This window comes from Erigeron canadensis, chromosome 2 (assembly GCF_010389155.1).
Source record: "Erigeron canadensis isolate Cc75 chromosome 2, C_canadensis_v1, whole genome shotgun sequence".
Lineage (NCBI taxonomy): Eukaryota > Viridiplantae > Streptophyta > Magnoliopsida > Asterales > Asteraceae > Erigeron > Erigeron canadensis.
The window spans coordinates 5118315-5138653 of record NC_057762.1 but is presented as its reverse complement, the minus strand read 5'-3'; the positions used below and the strand labels follow the sequence as shown (position 1 = coordinate 5138653).

Sequence of the window (20339 nt, the reverse complement as noted above, 5' to 3'; positions counted from 1 at the left end):
AAAGTTATTCTATTATTTGATTTTATCTCCAAGTAAAATATGTCATTTGGAACATCCAAGCCTTAAATTTGAACCAACTTGATAACCAAAAAACTAGTAAATGGTTCTCACAAAGATATCAACCATTTGATCGACAAACTGTGATTAACCCAACCTGAACCAATCCAACCCTAAGAATTTACCTGTTAACCGTCGTCCCCAAACTCATCCATTTTGCTACCTATAAGCCTTCAAGGTACAGTAAATATTAATGAACAGAAAAAGAAAATGGAGAATTTACCATCAAATGATGCAAACAAAACGGGGGATCTCAGCAATAACATAAACCAAATATCACCAATTCATCAATCAGGATTTTCACAGGTTTACCAAAGTACGAAATTGCTCAAAGCCATGAGTAGAGTACCCACAGGCTACCTGACAGGTTTTGGAGACCGATAAGTTTGATTCTGGTGATATGGTGAGTTTGCAACCGACAGACTCCTCGGCGGCTGCCCTTTTGACCCATTCCTACTACTAGAGTGGCTTCCCGTCCGTTCTGACTGCATTGCTTGAAAATAAGGTGATGAGCAAGCCATATCCTTAAGGTTTGGGAGTGGCTTCAGGGCTTCATGAACCTCACTCATGAGCGGTCTTGCCTTTGGGTCTCGGCTGAGACAAAGGGTAGCCAACTGGGCTGCTTTCTGAGCACCTCGAATTGAGAACCTACCTTCCAACCGGGGATCTATCAACCTATAGAACCTTCTTCTCTCTCCAAGATAAGGTCGAGCCCATTCAACTAAATTATGCTCGCCATTGGGCCGGTTTTTGTCCATAGATCTCCGACCTGTTATCATCTCAAGTAACACCACCCCGAAACTGTAGACGTCGCTCTTTGATGTTAAATGTCCTGAGATTATTTTATGACAGTTTTCTTAATCATAACTAACGTATAAGCTATTCATAAATCATAACACAAAATTTTGGTAAAGGGTGGTAGCGGGGGGGACAACCCGACCCCAGCCGAATTAAGGCCTTCCTAAAATTATCGTTTTTGACCGTTTGATCCAGACTACTAGACTAGAATGAAAAAACATACCCGTCATCACATACTCCGGAGCAGCATAGCCATATGTTCCCATCACTCGGGTAGACACATGAGTGTCATCGCCTTCTGGTCCATCTTTTGCAAGCCCAAAATCAGAAAGTTTTGCATTGTAATCCTAAAAATAAAGTACAGTTACCACAACAGAGCACCATTTATCTCATGATATTACAGATAATGACATAAAGGTAAGTCTAGAATATCAAGAACCACAAACCGCATCTAGTAAAATATTTGATGTTTTAAAATCTCGATAAATGACCGGTCTTTCAGCTTCCTCGTGAAGAAAAGAAAGCCCCTTTGCAGCACCAAGGGCAATTTTCATTCGCATGCCCCAAGGAAGGGGCAGTGACCCTGTTGATGCAAGAGAACTTTAGACATACGGAGTAATATTTCTAAAATGCATCACAAAATAAAAATTAAATATACACATACTTCTGAACAAATGGTTTTCCAGGCTTCCACGAGGCATAAACTCGTAAACAAGCAGCCTTTGGTCATCCTCAATGCAATAACCGATTAATTTAACCAAATTAGGATGCAGAAGATCACCAAGGAAGTTGACCTCCGCCTGTCATGAAGCAAAGATAAAAGTAAGCCGATCATAGTATAACATACAGTTCATAGTTTGTAGAAGTGAAAATATTGACTCGCTTATCCAACCGGGTCACTCTGGGTTATAAGTGACTTCCGAGTCCAAATGTCCAATGAGTAAAACTTACCCACCACACTGTTCAAAACAAATTCGCCAGCTTACAAGCTCTTGAAACTTTTTATTTTCATAATAATGATAAGGTTTCTGTAATCAATACTTAAACCATTACTTACTTACAAAACTTAAAAAGACAGTTGTTATTGTCAATGGGGACCAGCCAACACGTTTTAACCCACATCATGAAGCTACACATTACTCAACCCACCTGACAAGTTCGCTCTGATACCTCTAATTTGATATAAATACATAAAAAGTATCGGAGGGGAGATAGGGTGCTTACAAGCCATTCTTTGTGACCCTGGAGTCCATCATGGTTCAAAGTCTTGACGGCAACAGTTAGACCAGTGCCCGGCTTAACAGGTGCACTCCCACTCTCATTGATCCATCCTTTGAATACGCAACCAAAGCCACCCTCACCGAGTAGACTCTCTGGTCTAAAATTCCTTGTGGCTGACTTAAGTTCACAAAAGTTAAACTTTCGCAGCTGCGAGGCAATTTTAAGTTCTTCGGTAATATTTGGGGTGGATGTAGTGCTTTCCCTGTTACTTGTGGTTGAAGATGAAGCAACTGGAGCAACCGGTTGGTCTGTACTATTATCAAGTGTCGATTTACTTTCAGCTGGTTCATGTAACAAACATACAATCAGGGAGTTTATTCGGTCATTATCAGTTAAAAATACAATATAGTTATTTATGCATTAATAACCAGGAGAGTGTTCTTTAATATTATACCCTAAAAAAGTTGAATATTTGACAGAAATTTTGTTTCCGATAGCTATTAACAATGAAATACATAGAGTCTAATAGATGAAGGACTTTCGGCCATAGAGATTACCATAAATAAATAAGCAATCAAGAGACTCAGATGACAGAGAACTATTTTCTTAAAGATGGACACCGGAAATTTCTTTTTTAGGATATGCATTTTAAGCGTAAAACACTAAAACCAAGTCACAGAAGACATATGAACGGGTGAATGTTTGAGGTGCCTAAATACGGTCTTTTAAAAATATAAATCCTGAAATTGGGGTGTTACATGCATGCACGAAGACCACGCCAAGTGTATAGGAAGTTTTAGTAGTGATTCGCAAGAGAGTAGTGGCTAACAGTATCCCAATTAAACTGTACCTGCATCCTGATAATGATTTACAAGTCGATCTATTTAAGTCTGTGAAATCAGGGTCACAGTGTCATATAACAGATTTAATAAGCTGTACAGGCTCCAACCGACAGGATCATAGAGCATACAATACATAGTTCATTCTTGTTATAAAGCTTTTTATAGCATTACAATGCTCAAAGAATAAAGCAACTATATATGCACTGGAGTTTCATGTATATACTAATCACGCAAAATTCTAAAGCCGAAAGCAATCTTTCCTTTTCAGTCATACCACATTAAAGAGATAACTTCCTCATTACTTATGTTCCCCGATGTGACATACATTTCTATATTGGGGGCCTAAAATGATACTAGTGTTCTCGATATACAAGTATATAACCCTGTTTCACTGCCACCACAGCCCTAAATCCTTCAATGTGCAGCCGCCATATCACAGCTACCATTCCCCTCCAAATTTTCAAGCTTAAAATTTGAAAAAGGGGGTATTCTAGTGAACTCTTGTTCATACATTTTCTTACTCCTGTACTATTGATCAGTAACAAATTTATCTAACACCAAATAAATTACTAACTTGGGAGAAATAGTTAGCATATACAAGCATATCTTCCATAACCACAGTTTGCAAATAGGAAACCATTGATACACAATATCACAAAAAGTAAATGCAGGATAATATAATCACAAACAACTACAAAAAAGAAAAATAAATCCTTACAAAAAAAGTTATTAAATTTAAGTTTTCAAGATTACCATATTGAGTGCTGCTGCCACTACTTGAACTCTCAACTTTAGACCTTGCAGATATACATCCTCTAAAAAATCTAAACTTAATCCAACACCCTGTATTTTCACCATCACTTTCTTTCTTCTTATTTTCCTTCATTTTATCCACATTCAAAACCCCCATTTTCTCCAAAGAAAAAAAAAACCTAAGATTTTATCAACAAAAAACCCTATAAATTACCCCCAAAAAATATAATAAATTTAAATCACAGCCCATTATGAATTAGGCCAGTTTTAACATACCCAGTAAAGAAAGTTTTAAACTTTATCATAATCTTGAAAAGGGTGTGTTTTTGAAACACAAAAGAAGCAAGACCCAGATCAGAAATCAGGTCAAATTTGCCAATTAATGAACCCCAGATCATATAATGACATGCAAAGATAATGACACTAAAATATGCAAATAATTCATGATTTTTGAAATAATACTAATTTAAAAAAACTCAAAAAAAGGAGTCAAAAAATGTAGTCCGGATATTCTCACACTCACACTATAATTTGTTGGAAAGGACAGGGCAAAAAGGGAAGAGAGGTAAGACACATTTAGATACAGAGATAGATATAGGATATATAAATAAATAAAAATTTAAAAATTAGATAAAAACAATTATATTATTTATTATAATATAGATATATAAATTAATAAAGAAAGAATTTGAGTGGTAAAAAAGGAAAAGTTTTTCAAGAAAAGAGGGAGGACAGACAGGGACTGGGACTGGGACTGGGGCAGGGGCAGTTATCGAGGAGAAAGGAAAGGGAGTATTTGTGTCTCTCTGTATGTAAGCATATATGTATGTATGTATGTATCTTTCGCGTGATAAACAAAGCGAAATCAACATACGCATATGTCTGTATGTATGGCGTCTATATATTTTTAGGTTAAAATACATGTTTATTTTATTTTTATTAGTTTTGTTTTTTTTTTTTAAAGGATGATATTTTTAATACTTGAATGATATACTTTATAATAATAAGGATAATACTAAATACATGCATTTAATGTGTATAAAAAATTTATACTTTCCATACAATTTAATAAAAATAAGAGAAAATTACATTATTGATACCTCAATTTGGCAATTTTTGCACTATTAGTCTTTAACTAAAAAAATTTCAGTTTTCATATCTAAAATTTTGTGTTTTTTTCAGTTTTGGTACCACGTTCATACAGCGTTAAATTTTGTCGTTAACGTCCTCACGTGAAAAGCACGTGAGGGGTATTTTAGTCTTTTGACCTCCTTTTTTTTGAGAAAAATTACAGTTTTGATACCCAAGTTGTCAGTTTTTTCATTTTTGGTACCTCAAATAGACAACATATTTTTATTTCACTCTCCAATTTTCATCTCAGACATTAGCATCTATCAAAGAACACACACTCAAAAATCAACAAACATGATTTTTAATTTTTTTACGGCTCCTAAAAAAACACCCAATGGTATGTATCTATTCTTGAAATATTATACGTTGTTGGTGTAATTCGGGTGATTGTGGATGAACCGGATGCATTGGTGGATCGATGGCCAGAAAAAACTCATGTCGCCGGAAAATTCTCTCTGGTGGTATATGATTCATATAAGAGATCTGAATCCTCTCACCCCTAATATTATATGTTGTTGGTGTAATTACGGGTGATTATGTTGATTTTTAAGTTTGTATTGTTTGATAGATGCTAATGTGTGATATGAAAATTATAAAGTGTTAATGTGTTATAAAAAAGTGTTGTCTACTTGAGGTACCAAAAGTGAAAAAATTGACAACTTGAGGTATCAAAACTGTAATTTTTCTATAAAAAGAGGGGGTCAAAAGACTAAAATACCTCTCACGTGTTTGTCATGTGAGGGCGTGAACGACAAAATTTAACGTCGTATGAACGTGGTACAAAAACTGAAAAAAACACAAAACTTTAGGTATGAAAACTGTAATTTTTTTAGTTGGAAACTAAAAGTGGAAAAATTGCCAAGTTGATATACCAAAAATATAATTTTCTCTAAAAATAATAATAGTTTTGATATGTAGTCTAGTATTCCCTAATAAGTAAGACATAATAAAAAAATTTTGTCTATGAAAGTACATTTGATTGTATGTATGGCTATGATGGATTTATTTTATGGCGGTTTATATCGAATCAACGACCTAATACAAATCGAACAACCGTATCAGAAGTCTGTTCTTGTCACTACAATTTGAGGATTAATAAAAGCAAGCTTGTACAAAACAAGACTCGAACTCCCACCTTTAAAAAAAAAGCCGCCTAAAACCATCAAATATATGGAACATAACATTTTGATCATTTGACCACATGCATATTTTGAGTAAAGACCAAATCGCCAAATTAATTGAATACTCTATTCATATACGAATCAAACAATATTATGGTTTGCCAATGATAGTTCTAACTGACCTAATTCATGTTTGCACAAAAGACTTCAATTATAACTCAAATCAATTACGAACCCTTCTCTATCTATATAAATATTAAAACCGTAGAAATCCTAGCCTTTTAAGTCATCCTTCCTAAATCAAAGTTATACTTAAATGTTGCCACATAAGATTTATCCTATTTGGCATCTCCATGTTTTTTTTAAATTATCAATCTTTTTATAGAAAATATAGTATAAATTAGAATATAAAAACTATAAAATTGGATAGATCGTATATGAAAAACAATATACTTATGGGATTGATCAACATTAATTTGGCAAAAATATTACAAATCCACAAATTCTTACATACCCTTTATTATTGTTGTTGTTTGTATTATTATTATTATTATTATTATTATTATTATTATTATTATTATTTATTTTTATTTTTAATAAAATCGTCACTTAGTACGTATGATTACAAATTCTATATTACTAAATCCTTATATTTGTTAGAATTGTACGTACGATTACAAATTCATTTGTTATTGATTCCATTTGTATGTATTTAGGATGAATGGTAATATAATCTAATCACATTAGTAATTCTATAAAAAAGGTTTTTTTAAACTTTATTTTGTGTATGTATATAATTGCTATTTAACAAATAGTTAAACATTCATCAAGCTCTATGTAGTCAAAAGATTCAATCATCATGATGTGGAAATAATATACTCTATATGAACTAATAGACGATAATAGATGTATCAAAATAGGTTGATTCAGAGTCCAGACATCTTCACCTAATTCTTGATCATATATTCTGGGCACTCCAATAAATCGAATTCGCGTGTTTCAACTTTACATGTAGGTCTACACTACACTTCATTGTTTTGTTTTGTTGACCTTATTGTATGTTGCGGGTATTCGACCAACTATAACAATTCTTTAAAGTATAGCAAAAGTCCTCAATGCCAAATTTCAACCTGAATTTAGGTCTATTTGTATGTTAAAACATTATGCATGGAGTTCACATTACATAATCTATCATCCAAGGATTAGAGGTCACTATATTTTTCATGTTTCATAATATAGTTTATTATTATACTACTTTAAAAAAAATCCGCACGCGGGTAAAAGACCTATATATATATAAATCTCTATCTCAATCTGATGATGTGGTATACCTCAGATCTCGCCACATCATCTTTTTCTTACATGGCGATCTCACGTCGTGGGTCTCTTAAACGCTGACACCTAAGCTGCCACATGTACATTGTTTAAAACTTGAACTTAAATTAATTAATTTAAATATAAATATTTTTTTTGCGGGACTCGAACCCGCGACCTATGTTAAACGTATAACACAGATTTGCCACTTACTCTACAAAGCAATTTTAATGTATTCTCCAAAACAAAACTTTAAATACATCGCCCACTCATCAATATCTCAAAGAATAAATCCCGCATACATACGTTCAATTGAGTTGCTGTAAAACTATATTCACTTTCCTAAAACCTTACTTTCCTAAAAACTCAAAAATCCCTTAATTACTATGAATCTCATGTCTATAAATCTTATGGGTTTATCACGAATCCCCAATTTTATTTACGTACGAGAACTTAAACGAATCCCCAATTCGATTTACTTACGAAACCCTAATTCAGGTACCCTAATTCGTTCTATTTACGATTCCGTAATTTTCACTACGTTTATTCATTCCGTTGGTATTATGTATTGTTGCTTATTAACAGATTATTAATCAATTAATGGGTCTATTTTGGGTCTATTTTTTATTTATTTAATTATTTAGTATTCGCCCTCATATATCAAAATTTTAACTATTATTAATGAATGGTTGTGAGTAAATCATGTTCTTAATCAATGACCTGTGATTTTGTTTCATATTATTTGTTATTAAAAATTATTGATTATAATTATTACATAAAAACTTCATGTTTCAGTAAGATGGAGACAACCATAACTATGCTTGGAACGGTAACATCTAGGACACGCAATACAAGTGTAAGAGTTCGAGTCTTGCATGCTTGGTGGCAAGGTGTTAGTGGTAAAGATCCTATGTTGGAACTTATCTTGGGGGATGAACAGGTTTGACATATTATTCATCATATTGTGTGTTTACTTTCTTTACCGTAATTGGCTTTTTGTATGTGTGTGATCTGAGACTTGGGTTCTTTGTGTTGCCTAAATTGGACTAGCATGATATATTAACAGTGCCGCTTAATAATACAATGTCACACCTAACTCATATCAATTATATCTCTAATAAGGCTTATACGGCTACAATTCCAAACTAAGTTCCTCCTTGGCCGGTTCATATCAAGTATTATATGGTTGTATGAAAATACCTCTTTGTTCTAATTTTTTGTATTGTTTAGTTAAAGTTTACTCATCATATTTTTAACCTTTTAGATTGTAATTGTAGAATTAACGCATATGGTATACTAATGTAACAGGGAGGTAGAATAGCGGCTTCAATAAGAGGAAAGTCAATAGATCAGTGGAAGAATGTTATGATTGACGGTGCAACAGTTTTTATGAAGAACTTCTGTTAGGTCGAAAATCGACTAAGTATAATTTGTTCAAAATAGTTGAGGCTCAGTGAAGAAAGCTTGCTCAGGATTCTGAAGTCATTCAGAATATAGCTCACTGAAGCTTCACTTCAGATTCAGAATCAACCAACACTGAAGACGTTCAGACGAAAGTCAAAGACTGAAGACTGAAGAAGAAGATCATCTCAGAAGCAGAGCTCAGAGAAAGAGAAGATCTTACCTGAAGTTGAATCTGAAGAGGCTCAGTAAAAAAGTACTTACAACACTTTTTCACTGATTACGAGGAAAGTCTTTTTGCAGCTTTAACTACCTTTACCCGGTTAATTACTATCAACCTGGGATTGGGAAAGTTTTAGCAAAAGGTTGAGAATAAAGTATGTTAAGTCACATCAAAGAAACTTACATACTTTACCTTAAACAAGCGTGTTATGGATTTGTCCCACAAATCCATCCAACCATATTTTGTACGGCATACTGCCATGTCGTCAGGACATGTTTGCCTATAAATATAAGACTTCTCACACTTGCAATATTGCTTGGAACTTTGGCAATTGCAACGTGTGATATTACTCTAAGTATTCTTACGAGTAATTCCTCGTAGCATAGATCATTTGTATTTCTGGGGTTGTTTAGATATTTTCACAAGTGTGATTATCTTTGTTCCGCAACAACTCTTGTATTTTGTTTATATAAATAAATAAAATACATTGAAAAGTACATCTCGACTCATTGCCATAATACTTGATTATATTTAGTAATTTATATAGTTTCAAGCAATCATACTTTATTACTCTTATCCATTATCTGGATCGTAATTCTAACTAGTCATATCTAGTTTCGATTTACTTGCCAGTCGGGTTTCTTGATATAACTTGTGATTATTATTGTCTAACCTTATATCTTGTTATATCTTGATCTCTTGTACATCTTGTTAGGTGGACTGACAACTTCACTATTACTACTAATGGAACTGTCCAAGGTCACAAATTTTTGCCAACCGCGCATAAGTATAAGATTGTATTTTCACCAACCACTATCGTTAGGCCAATTCAAGATTTCACTGGATCCCGCCATGCTTTTAACTTCACATCTTTTACTGATATTGCCACTAATGATAAGATTAAAGATAATGATTGTGTAGGTTAGTTTTCACACATCCTTTGTTTCATTATTTTTTAACTAATGTGAACATATATCTTTTTCTAATTCCATGTACAATATTGATCAGATATCATTGGACGTCTTTGCAAGATGGGAGATATTGTTAACTTTGACAGGAAAGGTGTCGAATCAACCAGGATGGTCTGTTATCTTGAGGACTTAGAGTAAGTTATCTCATTCATCTTTACATCTGTATACTATTAGATTTAAGTTTGTGCTATTTTTCGTTTGTTAATTTCAAAGTTATGGATTGTCCCTTGCATTCTATATTTCAGATCAGTTCAAATCAAATTGACATTGTTTGGAAAATTTATTGAACTTCTGACTGATGAGGTTTCAAAGCAAGACCAAGAGCAAGACCGACCGGTTGTCATCATCCTTCAGTTTGGGAAGATTAACCAGTACAGAGGTAAATTATATTAACTTTTTCCATTAGTAGTAAGTATCTATTTTTTTTAAATATATATATCTAACAACCTTTTTTTATAGTACTTATCTATACTAACATTCTTACCTCTACCTTATGTTTGAATTTCAATATTTATCAATCTAGAAAATAAGGGTGTTGCAAACGCTTTTAATGGATCCAAGCTATTTGTCAACAATGACATTGATGAGATAAAAGCATTTGTAGAAAGGTAATTCCACATTCTGTTAATAACATCATGTTTTATCGAATTCTCCATATAATTATGTAAAACAATACATCAAACACATATACAATGTTAATATATCATGTAAATGTTCAGATATGATGGAAACGGTCAAGTTGAACAAATCGAAGGTTGTCAGTCTACAATCATGAACCCAGATGATTTTCTAAAAGATTGTGATCATGTGACTTTGGCTGATTATATGACACATGAACCGGTACATATACATATTTTCCCTATGTTTTCACAAGTAACAAGTTTGCGCTCATAAATATAGTGAATGATTATTGATATAAATTATTTGAATATTAGGATGGCTCTTATGTTACATATGCAACAATTGATAGCATTGATGCTGACGAACCATGGTGGCATTCAGCATGTAAAAGTTGCCGCAGAAAGGTTTATAAGATAAAAGAAGCCGAAAAAACAGAGACTTATGTTGGTAATGGATTAAGGTGCCCCGGATGTGGTCCTAATCCTAAATCTCTTTATCCGAAGTAGGTTGAATAATAGATATAATATATAAAGTTTACATAGATAATAATTATAAATCATGTATGATAAACTATTTCCGTTATTTTGATACTAGGTTCAATGTGTGCATCCGTGTTATTAACGATACCGGATCTTCATCATTCAAATAGTTTGACAACCATATGAAGATGCTGATTGGAATGAGTGCTCATGATCTGAGGAAAAAATATCTTGATGATCCGGATATCATTCCTGAAGAACTTACTGAAATTATTGGCAAAACTTATCTCTTTAGGTTCCAAATTTCATAGTACAATAGGCGAGAGGATTATCACTACTATACTGTCAATTTAATCACCGATGATAATCCAACTATTGCAGCTTTTAAAAAGAAGTTCAATATGGACACGTTATGAAAACTCTGCCCTTATCTCTCTAAGTTCTTAATTGGTTAATTTGTAAACCTACAATAGTTTAAAACCTTATTATTTTATGTATTAGGACACGTCATCTGTTGCAGCTGATAGTGAAACCTCATTGAGAAGTCCAACTGAAAAAAATTCAACAACTGACTCGGACAATGATCCCGAAGTTGTCGAGTGTTTAATGAACAAGAATAGAAAGGTCCTTCGTTGCACTGATCTTTAAGAGGAGTAGTCTTATAGGTCCATCAATTAATGTGTTATCCATTTAGATTTTTTTCCCCCCTGATTTTCTTGGACATGGATGTATGTTTTGCACTCTGTTACTTTTTTCAATAGTTTTTGACAATGGTTTCTTTCACACAATAATCTTTTGAGATATATATCGATAATAATGTATTCATGGTTTCCTTTTTCTTTTTATAATATTTATAGTTTCTTTCCTCATGTTAAATTGATAAATGGTATTGTTGAACCGGTTTGTTAACAATACCTGTTTGTTGTACAAGTTTTCCATAATATTAAGGAAGGTATTCCATGATATTAAACACGGTGTCAAGGTGTTCACTTCCAATAATTACATTATAATTTTTAAAAACAGTACGTACTATATAACAACATGATAATTATATCACCTTTTAAAGAAAAATGCCACTTGACAGCTTATATACCATGTAGACGTATTGAACACACTAATTACCCTCAAAAGCCACTATCACTGTTATAATTGTCACCGGTAAACTCAGGATTGTTTCCCAAATCAACACCGTTGTGATCAATAAATCAAAATTCAAAACTTTCATACAACCAGGGGACGCCTCACTTTATAATGGTCAAGCCTTACACGTACTCTAGACTACGAGATGCAGACCATAAGCCGTTACATGACATGAAGTAAAACCAAGAATAACTCCAGCCATTTAATCTAAGCCTTCATTGTCAATCTAAAAAATATACCTAACAACAATACTCAGTTGGAACTTATTAATTAAGATAAATAATAACTAGCATGCTCTCCGTGCAATGCGGCGGTATTCGTGATATCTATATCTATTAAGATTAACAATTAATTAAAATTTTAAATAATATAATATAAGTATCTACTATCTAAGTCTAAGTGAGTATATAATGTAGTTTTTCGTCTTTCTACATGAAAAATTTGAGAGGATATGGATGAGATATTATACCACCCAAAATTTCCGATACAGCGGTTCGATCTATGATTTATCATTCATGGATGTTGATAAGATCCGTCCATTTAGCAACACCTTAGGATGACATAGCCTTAAAATTATGGGCGACGTTCAAACGAGGAAAGGCTTACGGTGGATACCTAGGCACCCAGAGACGAAGAAGAACATAATAAGCGACGAAATGCTTCGGGGAGTTGAAAATAAGCATAGATCCGGAGATTCCTTATAATCTTTAGTTGTAGAATTCAAAAATTAATTTAGAGTTGATCCATAATTGGTAAGAAAAATATATGAGTCTTATTACCATATTAATAAGTTTATTGTATATTAATAATTTCAAAATACTACATGATCATATTTATAGGTCCTTCTACGTAATTATAATATCAATCATATTTTTTTAACATGTTATGAGTTTCCTATTTACATATATTATTATTATTATTATTTGGGTTATTATAATAACTATTTATACCTTACTTTCCATATATATATATGTGACAAATCGAAACAATTATACCTTACTTTCCATAAATTTTAGATGAATCATAATTTCCTTTATTATAGTTTTCATTCTTTTATAAATAGACCTTAATTTATGACATCATCATCAATATTGTAATACAATTTTTTCACATTCTTTTACTTTGTTAAATCGATGGCAGGTCGACATCAAGGTACGAATTTCTTATAAACTTTTAATTTTACTAATCAATTAACTTTTAGATCATAAGTTTTTATTTTATATTTATAAGTTATTTGTAATATATCATCGCAGATTCATCACTTTTGAAAAGAAAACGCACAAATCTCAATGTGGATGATCAAACAAGTAACTTATTATCTAGCCGGATTGACAACATAATCGCAAACTTTGATGAAACTGGACATACTCAACAGGAGATTAACCATGTTTTGGCATCTATTGACAAAAGAGCACCAACGTTCACAAAGGTGTTTGATAGCTTATATAAACGAAAGAAAACTGTCCATGGTAACTTCCTATTTACATAAATATGCATTATTATTCCAGATTATTCATAAATTTTCTAATACTTATAATAGTTTTTGTAGGTGACATATCGAATGAAGATATTACACTTTGGAAAAAATTCAAAGAAGGCTTCACAAATCTTGAAACGGATTTGAAAAACTATAGAAACATGGAAAAAAAATTGTCTAGCACTTTTGACTATGTTACAAGACATCTGAATAAAGTTGCCAAAGACCATGAAGAAGCTAAGAGAATTTTTGCTGAACTCGAAGACAAAATAGCTAATTTGAAGAAGGTGTTGGATCGTAAATCAAAATCAAAATAAGTTTTATTTTTCCTCTTATTATCTTGAATATTAACATGTTATTATTTTCCCTTCGTTCTAAGTTATAAACGGTAGTTATATTTAATAGCTTTATTAGTTCTAATAATAATAATTTATCATTTTTATTTATATTTAAGTTTCTTTCAAATCTATTATACTCGAGTTTTATTATATCTGGTTACATCATAAGAATATCATATCAACCAAAACCAAATCACGCTTATCTGCCTTATCCCTCTTAAGTTTATGTTATAAATAAACTAAACTAAACTAATATGACTAATAATTAAAGCTTAAATTTACTTTGACACATAAGCAATATAACCAATACATATCGTTCTATTAATCTTTAGTTTGCCTTATATACTATCATATATAATTTAGATTTCACAACAAGGAGTTACTAATTTGTTGCATTATTTTGAGATTTCTTAAACTCAGATTCCAACAGATCATACATCACAATCAAAGATAGGTCGTCGTACATCTTTAAGATAAAAACAAAATACAACATCGTCAAATGGTGGTACGACATGAGTAAATATTTGTGCAAAATCCTACCCTTTGATTACTTCACACTCCATATTCGACAAAGGAAAAGGCATAGCTATTGAAGCAAAGAGTAATGTTAGAAATCCTCATTACGGTACGTTGTTAATATAGTGTCACGCTATTCATTTTCCTTATTCTAACTGATTTAAAATTATATGACACACATCAAAATTAAATGACATAGTTGTATCGTGAAGAAAAAGAATAAAAAATAATCAAAATAAAGAAGTAGAGACTAAATAAAAGAACAATAAACTTAAATATCTCTAATTATCTTATTGCTATCTATTATTGTAGAGAATTTGCCAAAACACCCACTTAACAAACTTACATCTGCGGCAGAAGCAAGAAAACATCGAAAAGCAATTTTGAAGAGAAAGCGTGAGACGCTTACTAACAATTCACATATCAAAGAAGTAAATCTTAAAGATGCTTTTGCTCAACCCAGAACTGTACAACCACTTAACAAAAATTCATCTGCAATTGAAAGCATAAAAAACCAAAAAGGTTTTTTACATCAAACGCATGGAACCGCTACCAACACTTCACAGATAATGAGATAACCTTTAAAGATGGTTTTGCTGTGCCCAGAACAAGACAGCCACGTAATACAACTTCGCTTACAACTGAATCAAGAAAAAAAAAAGAAAAGCAATTTTGCAGCAAAAACGTGAAACCATTGGCAGCACTTCACGGATGAATGAAGAAACTTCTAAAGATGCTTTTGCTCAAGCCAGAAAACGGCGCAAAGATATACTGCAAGCAAAGAGAAACAAATCACGAAATACATCGAATAATGGTTATACATATTCAGACACCCAAAGAGTTGCTGCTGATGCTGATGATGAAGATGTCAATATGAATGTCATTCCACGTGGAATTTCAAATGGTATAGTTTTACTTAATTCATCATCTATATGCTTTTCTTTATTATATACTGTATATGTTTTTATATCAAAATCTAACAAAATTACTCTTTGTATATCAAATAGAGTACATTGACGAAGGTGATCCAATTTACCCTTGTCAATCATGTGGAGCATTGCTGTGGTATAGCGAGACTTTAAGAGGTACCGCCAAAGGCAAAACAGGAACATATACATTGTGTTGTAACAGTGGAAAAGTTGATCTTCCGGTTTTCCCAAAAGAACCTCCTGAATTATTGTTGAACCTGTATACAAATAACCACCCAAAAAGCAAACATTTCTTGAATAATATTCGTCGATACAAGAGCATGTTCTCTTTTACATCCATGGGTGGAAAAGTCGATACTAAACTTAATAACGGACGAGGCCCATATATATATCGCATCCAAGGTTAGAATTATCACAGATTGGGCAGTTTAGTTCCTCCTGACGAGTCAAGTCCATTTTTTTCACAGATGTACATCTATGACACTACAAATGAGGTTGAACACAGATTGAATGCAGTCAGGTTTGTTACCAATAAAAACCCTTCAAACTCCATATTTAAGCGCAACTAATCGTAATATTATTGCATTTTATTAATGTATGTGTTGATTAACATAAATTTTACCTATTTATTAATCAACAGACCAAATGACCAGTCATCCTAAAAAAAAATCGAACCGTTAGACAAAGATCTTATCAAGGAGATTAAAGAAGTGTTGGATAACTGTAACCCACTGGTTAAAATGTTCCGTCTAGCCGGGGATAGGTATGAACAAAATCCAAACAAAACATTCAAGTTGAAGCTGATAGGAACAAGAGAAAAGGATGGCAGGATTTACAATCTTCCAACTGCACCAGAAATTGCAGCTTTGATCCCCGAGGACATTGATTATAGCTATGACAACCGAGACATAATAATTGAAAGTCATTCTGGTCAACTACAACGTATAAGTGAACTTCATCCACAATACCTTGCCCTTCAATATCCCTTGATTTTTTTGTATGCGGAAGATGGCTATCGTGTAGACATAAATCACAAGAATGTAGCTAATCTTAATACAGGCAAATCAAACAGGGTAACAATGCGCCAATTTTTTGCTTACATGATTCAACAAAGACATATACCAAGATTGCTACTGAAATCAAGAAAACTTCTACAACAATTTTTAGTTGATGCATACACCATGATCGAGTCTGAAAGGATAGCATATATACGATTCAATCAAGGAAACTTGAGATGTGAAAGTTACAACAACTTGGTCAAGGTGATGAATGAAGGTAACAAAGAAGCAACTTATCTTGGACAACGTGTAATCCTGCCATCTTCATTTACTGGAAGTTCGAGATATATGATGCAAAACTACCATGATGCAATGGCACTTTGCAAGAAATTTGGTTATCCAGATCTTTTTATAACATTTACTTGCAACCAAAAGTGGCCAGAACTTATAAGAATCTTGACAACCGAAGGTCTTAGTGCAGAGGATAGAGCTGACTATGCCGCAAGAATGTTTAAGATAAAATTGGACAAACTAATCAAGATTGTTACAGAAGAACAACTATTTGGACCTACGGAAGCTTGTAAGTTGACACCTTTTTTAAATAAAAATAATTACTGTAATTGTATTATAAATATCAAATTATATTTAACATTATAATTAATCTTTGACAGATGTATACACCATCGAATTCCAAAAACGAGGACTACCACATGCACACATTTGTCTTTTCTTAAATGAAGAATACAAATTACCTGAACCTAAAGATATTGATCGCATCATTTCTGCCGAAATCCCCGATGAAAAAACCGACCATGCCTTATATAACTTGGTAAAGGATTTTATGATTCACGGTCCTGGTGGTGAAGCTAATCTGGATTCTCCATGTATGGTTGAGAAAAAATGTTAAAAAAATTACCCCAAACCACTTATTGAAGATACATCTGTTGACAAAGAGGGTTACCCACTTTATCGAAGACGTGATAATGGCCGAACTGTTATAAAAAACAATGTACCTTTAGATAACAGCTATGTTGTTCCTTATAACAGCACACTTTTGAAATTATTTCAAGCTCATATTAACGTAGAATGGTGCAATCAGTATGGATCCATTAAATATTTGTTCAAATACATTAACAAGGGCCCAGATTGAGTTACAGCAGGATTGTATGATGAAGAAAAAGATGAAATTCGAGAGTTTTTTGATTGCAGGTATGAATACTATCTCCCATTATTTTCACAAAGTCTTATATGCATATGTCTACATATATAGATACCATCAACTAACTATTGTACATCATAATTATTCTTTTCTTTATTAAAAAAATAGATATGTTTCCGTGTGTGAAGCTACATGGAGAATATTTGCCTATGATATTCATCAAAGGCATCCAGCAGTGATTAGGCTCCCATTTCATTTAGAAAAACAACATAGCGTAATATTTGATCCAGATACTTTTTGAGGAGTACATGCTTGAGAAACAATCCGTTAATACATCCAAGTTTCTTAAAAGGATGGAATGCAACAACGTTGATGGAGAAGCTCGCAAGTGCACTTATGCTGAATTTCCAACAAAGTTCGTTTGGAACAAAAAATTAAACAAATGGATTCGGCGAGAACGAGGGAAACCTATAGGGAGAATCCATCATTGTTCCCCTTCACAAGGTGATTTATTTTATCTTAGGATCTTGCTTAATCACGTCAGAGGGACAAGATCATATAAGGAAATCAAAACAGTTAATGGGAAGGTCTGTAAAACTTTTAAAGAGGCTTGCTACGAGTTAGGACTTTTGGATGATGATAATGAATACATTCAGTGCATTGAGGAGGCTAGCAACACTGCTTCTGTACATTTTCTCTGTACAATGTTTGTTATGCTACTGATATCAGAAAGTCTAATACTTCCCAGTACTGTTTGGAACAAAACATGGAAGTTTTTGTCCGAAGATATATTGCATAGGGAAAGACTTATACATCAAAACCAAGGTTATATCCTTATTAACTTCTTCTATATGTTTTGTTAAACAAGTAGAATTAAATTATTTTTTACTAAATATGGTATCTAATTTATGCGATATGTAATCAGGTCTCGAATTGGAAGAAGATGAAATCCAAAATCTGACATTAAACGAAATGGAACAACTTTTGAAAAGGACCGGTCGCTCTTTGACTGATTATGACACCATGCCTCATCCAGAAAATAACCTAATCCATTTTGAAGGAAATCGGTTGATTGATGATGAGACAACCGCATATAATGTTACATCATTAAGAATCGAACATCAACAACTTTATTCAGCATTAACCGATGAACAACGAATAGTATATCATACCATAATGGATGCTGTAAATGGAAACAAGGGAGGTGTTTACTTTTTGTATGGTTATGGTGGTACAGGCAAGACATTCGTTTGGATAACATTAGCTGCCGCAATCCGTTCTAAGCGAGAAATTGTGTTGAATGTTGCCCCAAGTGGGATAGCAGCACTATTACTTGAAGGTGGAAGAACAGCTCATTCCAGGTTTGCTATTCCAATAAATATTGATGAAACATCATTTTGTTCTATTCGTCCGGATAGTGATTCTGCTGAACTAATACGTAAAACAAAACTCATTATTTGGGATGAAGCACCAATGGTCCATAAGCATTCATTTGAATCTTTGGATAGGACTTTTAGAGACATTCTAAGATCATCCAACCCAAACAGCATGAATGAGCCATTTGGTGGGAAAGTTATAGTTTTTGGCGGTGATTTTAGACAAGTGCTGCCAGTAATCCCTAATGCTTCAAGACAAGATGTAGTTATGGCTTCACTTAAATCATCATATTTGTGGCATCATTGTAAACTTTTGAAGCTAACGAAAAATATGAGACTAACTGTTGGAGCATCCACTAATTTGGAAGACATAAAAGAATTTGGTGAATGGATTTTCGAAAATGGTACAATAAATGAACCCAATGATGGCGAAGCAACAATTTAGATTCCGGATGACATCCTCATAAAAGACAAAAGTGACAAACCCATTGATTCAATTGTTGACTCAATATATCCTGACATCTCCTCTAATATGTTGGATCCAACTTTTTTCAAGACAAATCAATTCTCGCACCTACACATGAAGTAGTTGATCTCATCAGTGAAACAATCATGGAGAAAATTGACGGAGAAGAGAAAGTCTATTTAAGTTCTGATTCGATCTGTGAATCGGAAATTGGATCTGATTTTAACCAACACTTATACAATCAAGATTTCCTAAATTCTATTGAGGTAGCTGGCATACCAAACCATCATTTAGCTCTAAAAAAAGGAGTCCCAGTTATGTTACTTAGAAATATCGACCAGCCAGGTGGATTATGTAATGGTACAAGACTTAAAATAAGGAAACTCGGGGAACGTGTTATTGAAGCCGAGATAATTTCCGGAAGCAATGTTGGGAAAATTACTTTCATTCCTAGAATGAAACTAACACCATCAGACAAAAGAATACCTTTCTGATTTCAAAGAAGACAATTCCCTTTATGTGTTTGCTTTGCTTTGACTATTAACAAAAGTCAAGGACAAAGTTTGAGCCAAGTAGGTTTATTCTTAAAGAACCCAGTCTTCAGTCATGGTCAACTTTATGTAGCACTTTCAAGAGTCAAAAGTAAACAAGGTTTGAAGGTTTTAATTTTGGACAAAGAGGGGAACGTTACAAACACCACTAAAAATGTGGTCTTCAAGGAGGTTTTGACAGATTTATAATTCAAGATATGTTTTTATATACTCCATGTTTAATAGATTTAATCTTTATAACTTTTTCTTTGTAATAAAATTTACTGCTTATATAAATATCAATCTATACTTTATGCTAAGAGAACTGATCCAGTTTTGACTATTATATTCTTTTAGTATTTTACAATTTTTACCCTTTGATTTTACTCCCTTTTCCTTAACAAAAACAATCTGATTAATTTTGCTTTCTTCTCACTAAATGTAGCATGATTTTATACACTATGTAGCATTATTCTAT

General features: G+C 32.9%; 2 protein-coding genes and 1 pseudogene across 2 annotated transcripts; 2 read left to right on the top strand and 1 right to left on the bottom strand.

The window, feature by feature from the left end:
- Positions 1 to 287: 287 nt before the first annotated feature.
- Positions 288 to 4149, bottom strand: LOC122586896 (serine/threonine-protein kinase PBL34-like). Its single transcript, XM_043758917.1, has 6 exons — positions 3672 to 4149; positions 2080 to 2417; positions 1520 to 1655; positions 1302 to 1438; positions 1079 to 1202; positions 288 to 889 (listed from the first exon to the last, which is right to left on the bottom strand). The coding sequence occupies exons 1-6, from the start codon at positions 3826 to 3828 to the stop codon at positions 414 to 416; spliced, it is 1368 nt and encodes a 455-aa protein (XP_043614852.1). The 5' UTR covers positions 3829 to 4149; the 3' UTR covers positions 288 to 413.
- A 3887-nt stretch (positions 4150 to 8036) lies between these two features.
- LOC122587574 lies at positions 8037 to 11580 on the top strand. The gene is made up of 10 exons (XM_043759754.1): positions 8037 to 8177; positions 8546 to 8577; positions 9577 to 9782; positions 9870 to 9966; positions 10078 to 10211; positions 10356 to 10440; positions 10552 to 10672; positions 10768 to 10955; positions 11048 to 11054; positions 11434 to 11580. The coding sequence occupies exons 1-10, from the start codon at positions 8037 to 8039 to the stop codon at positions 11578 to 11580; spliced, it is 1158 nt and encodes a 385-aa protein (XP_043615689.1).
- A 1625-nt stretch (positions 11581 to 13205) lies between these two features.
- On the top strand, positions 13206 to 20071 carry LOC122587573 (annotated as a pseudogene).
- The last annotated feature ends 268 nt before the right edge of the window (positions 20072 to 20339 follow it).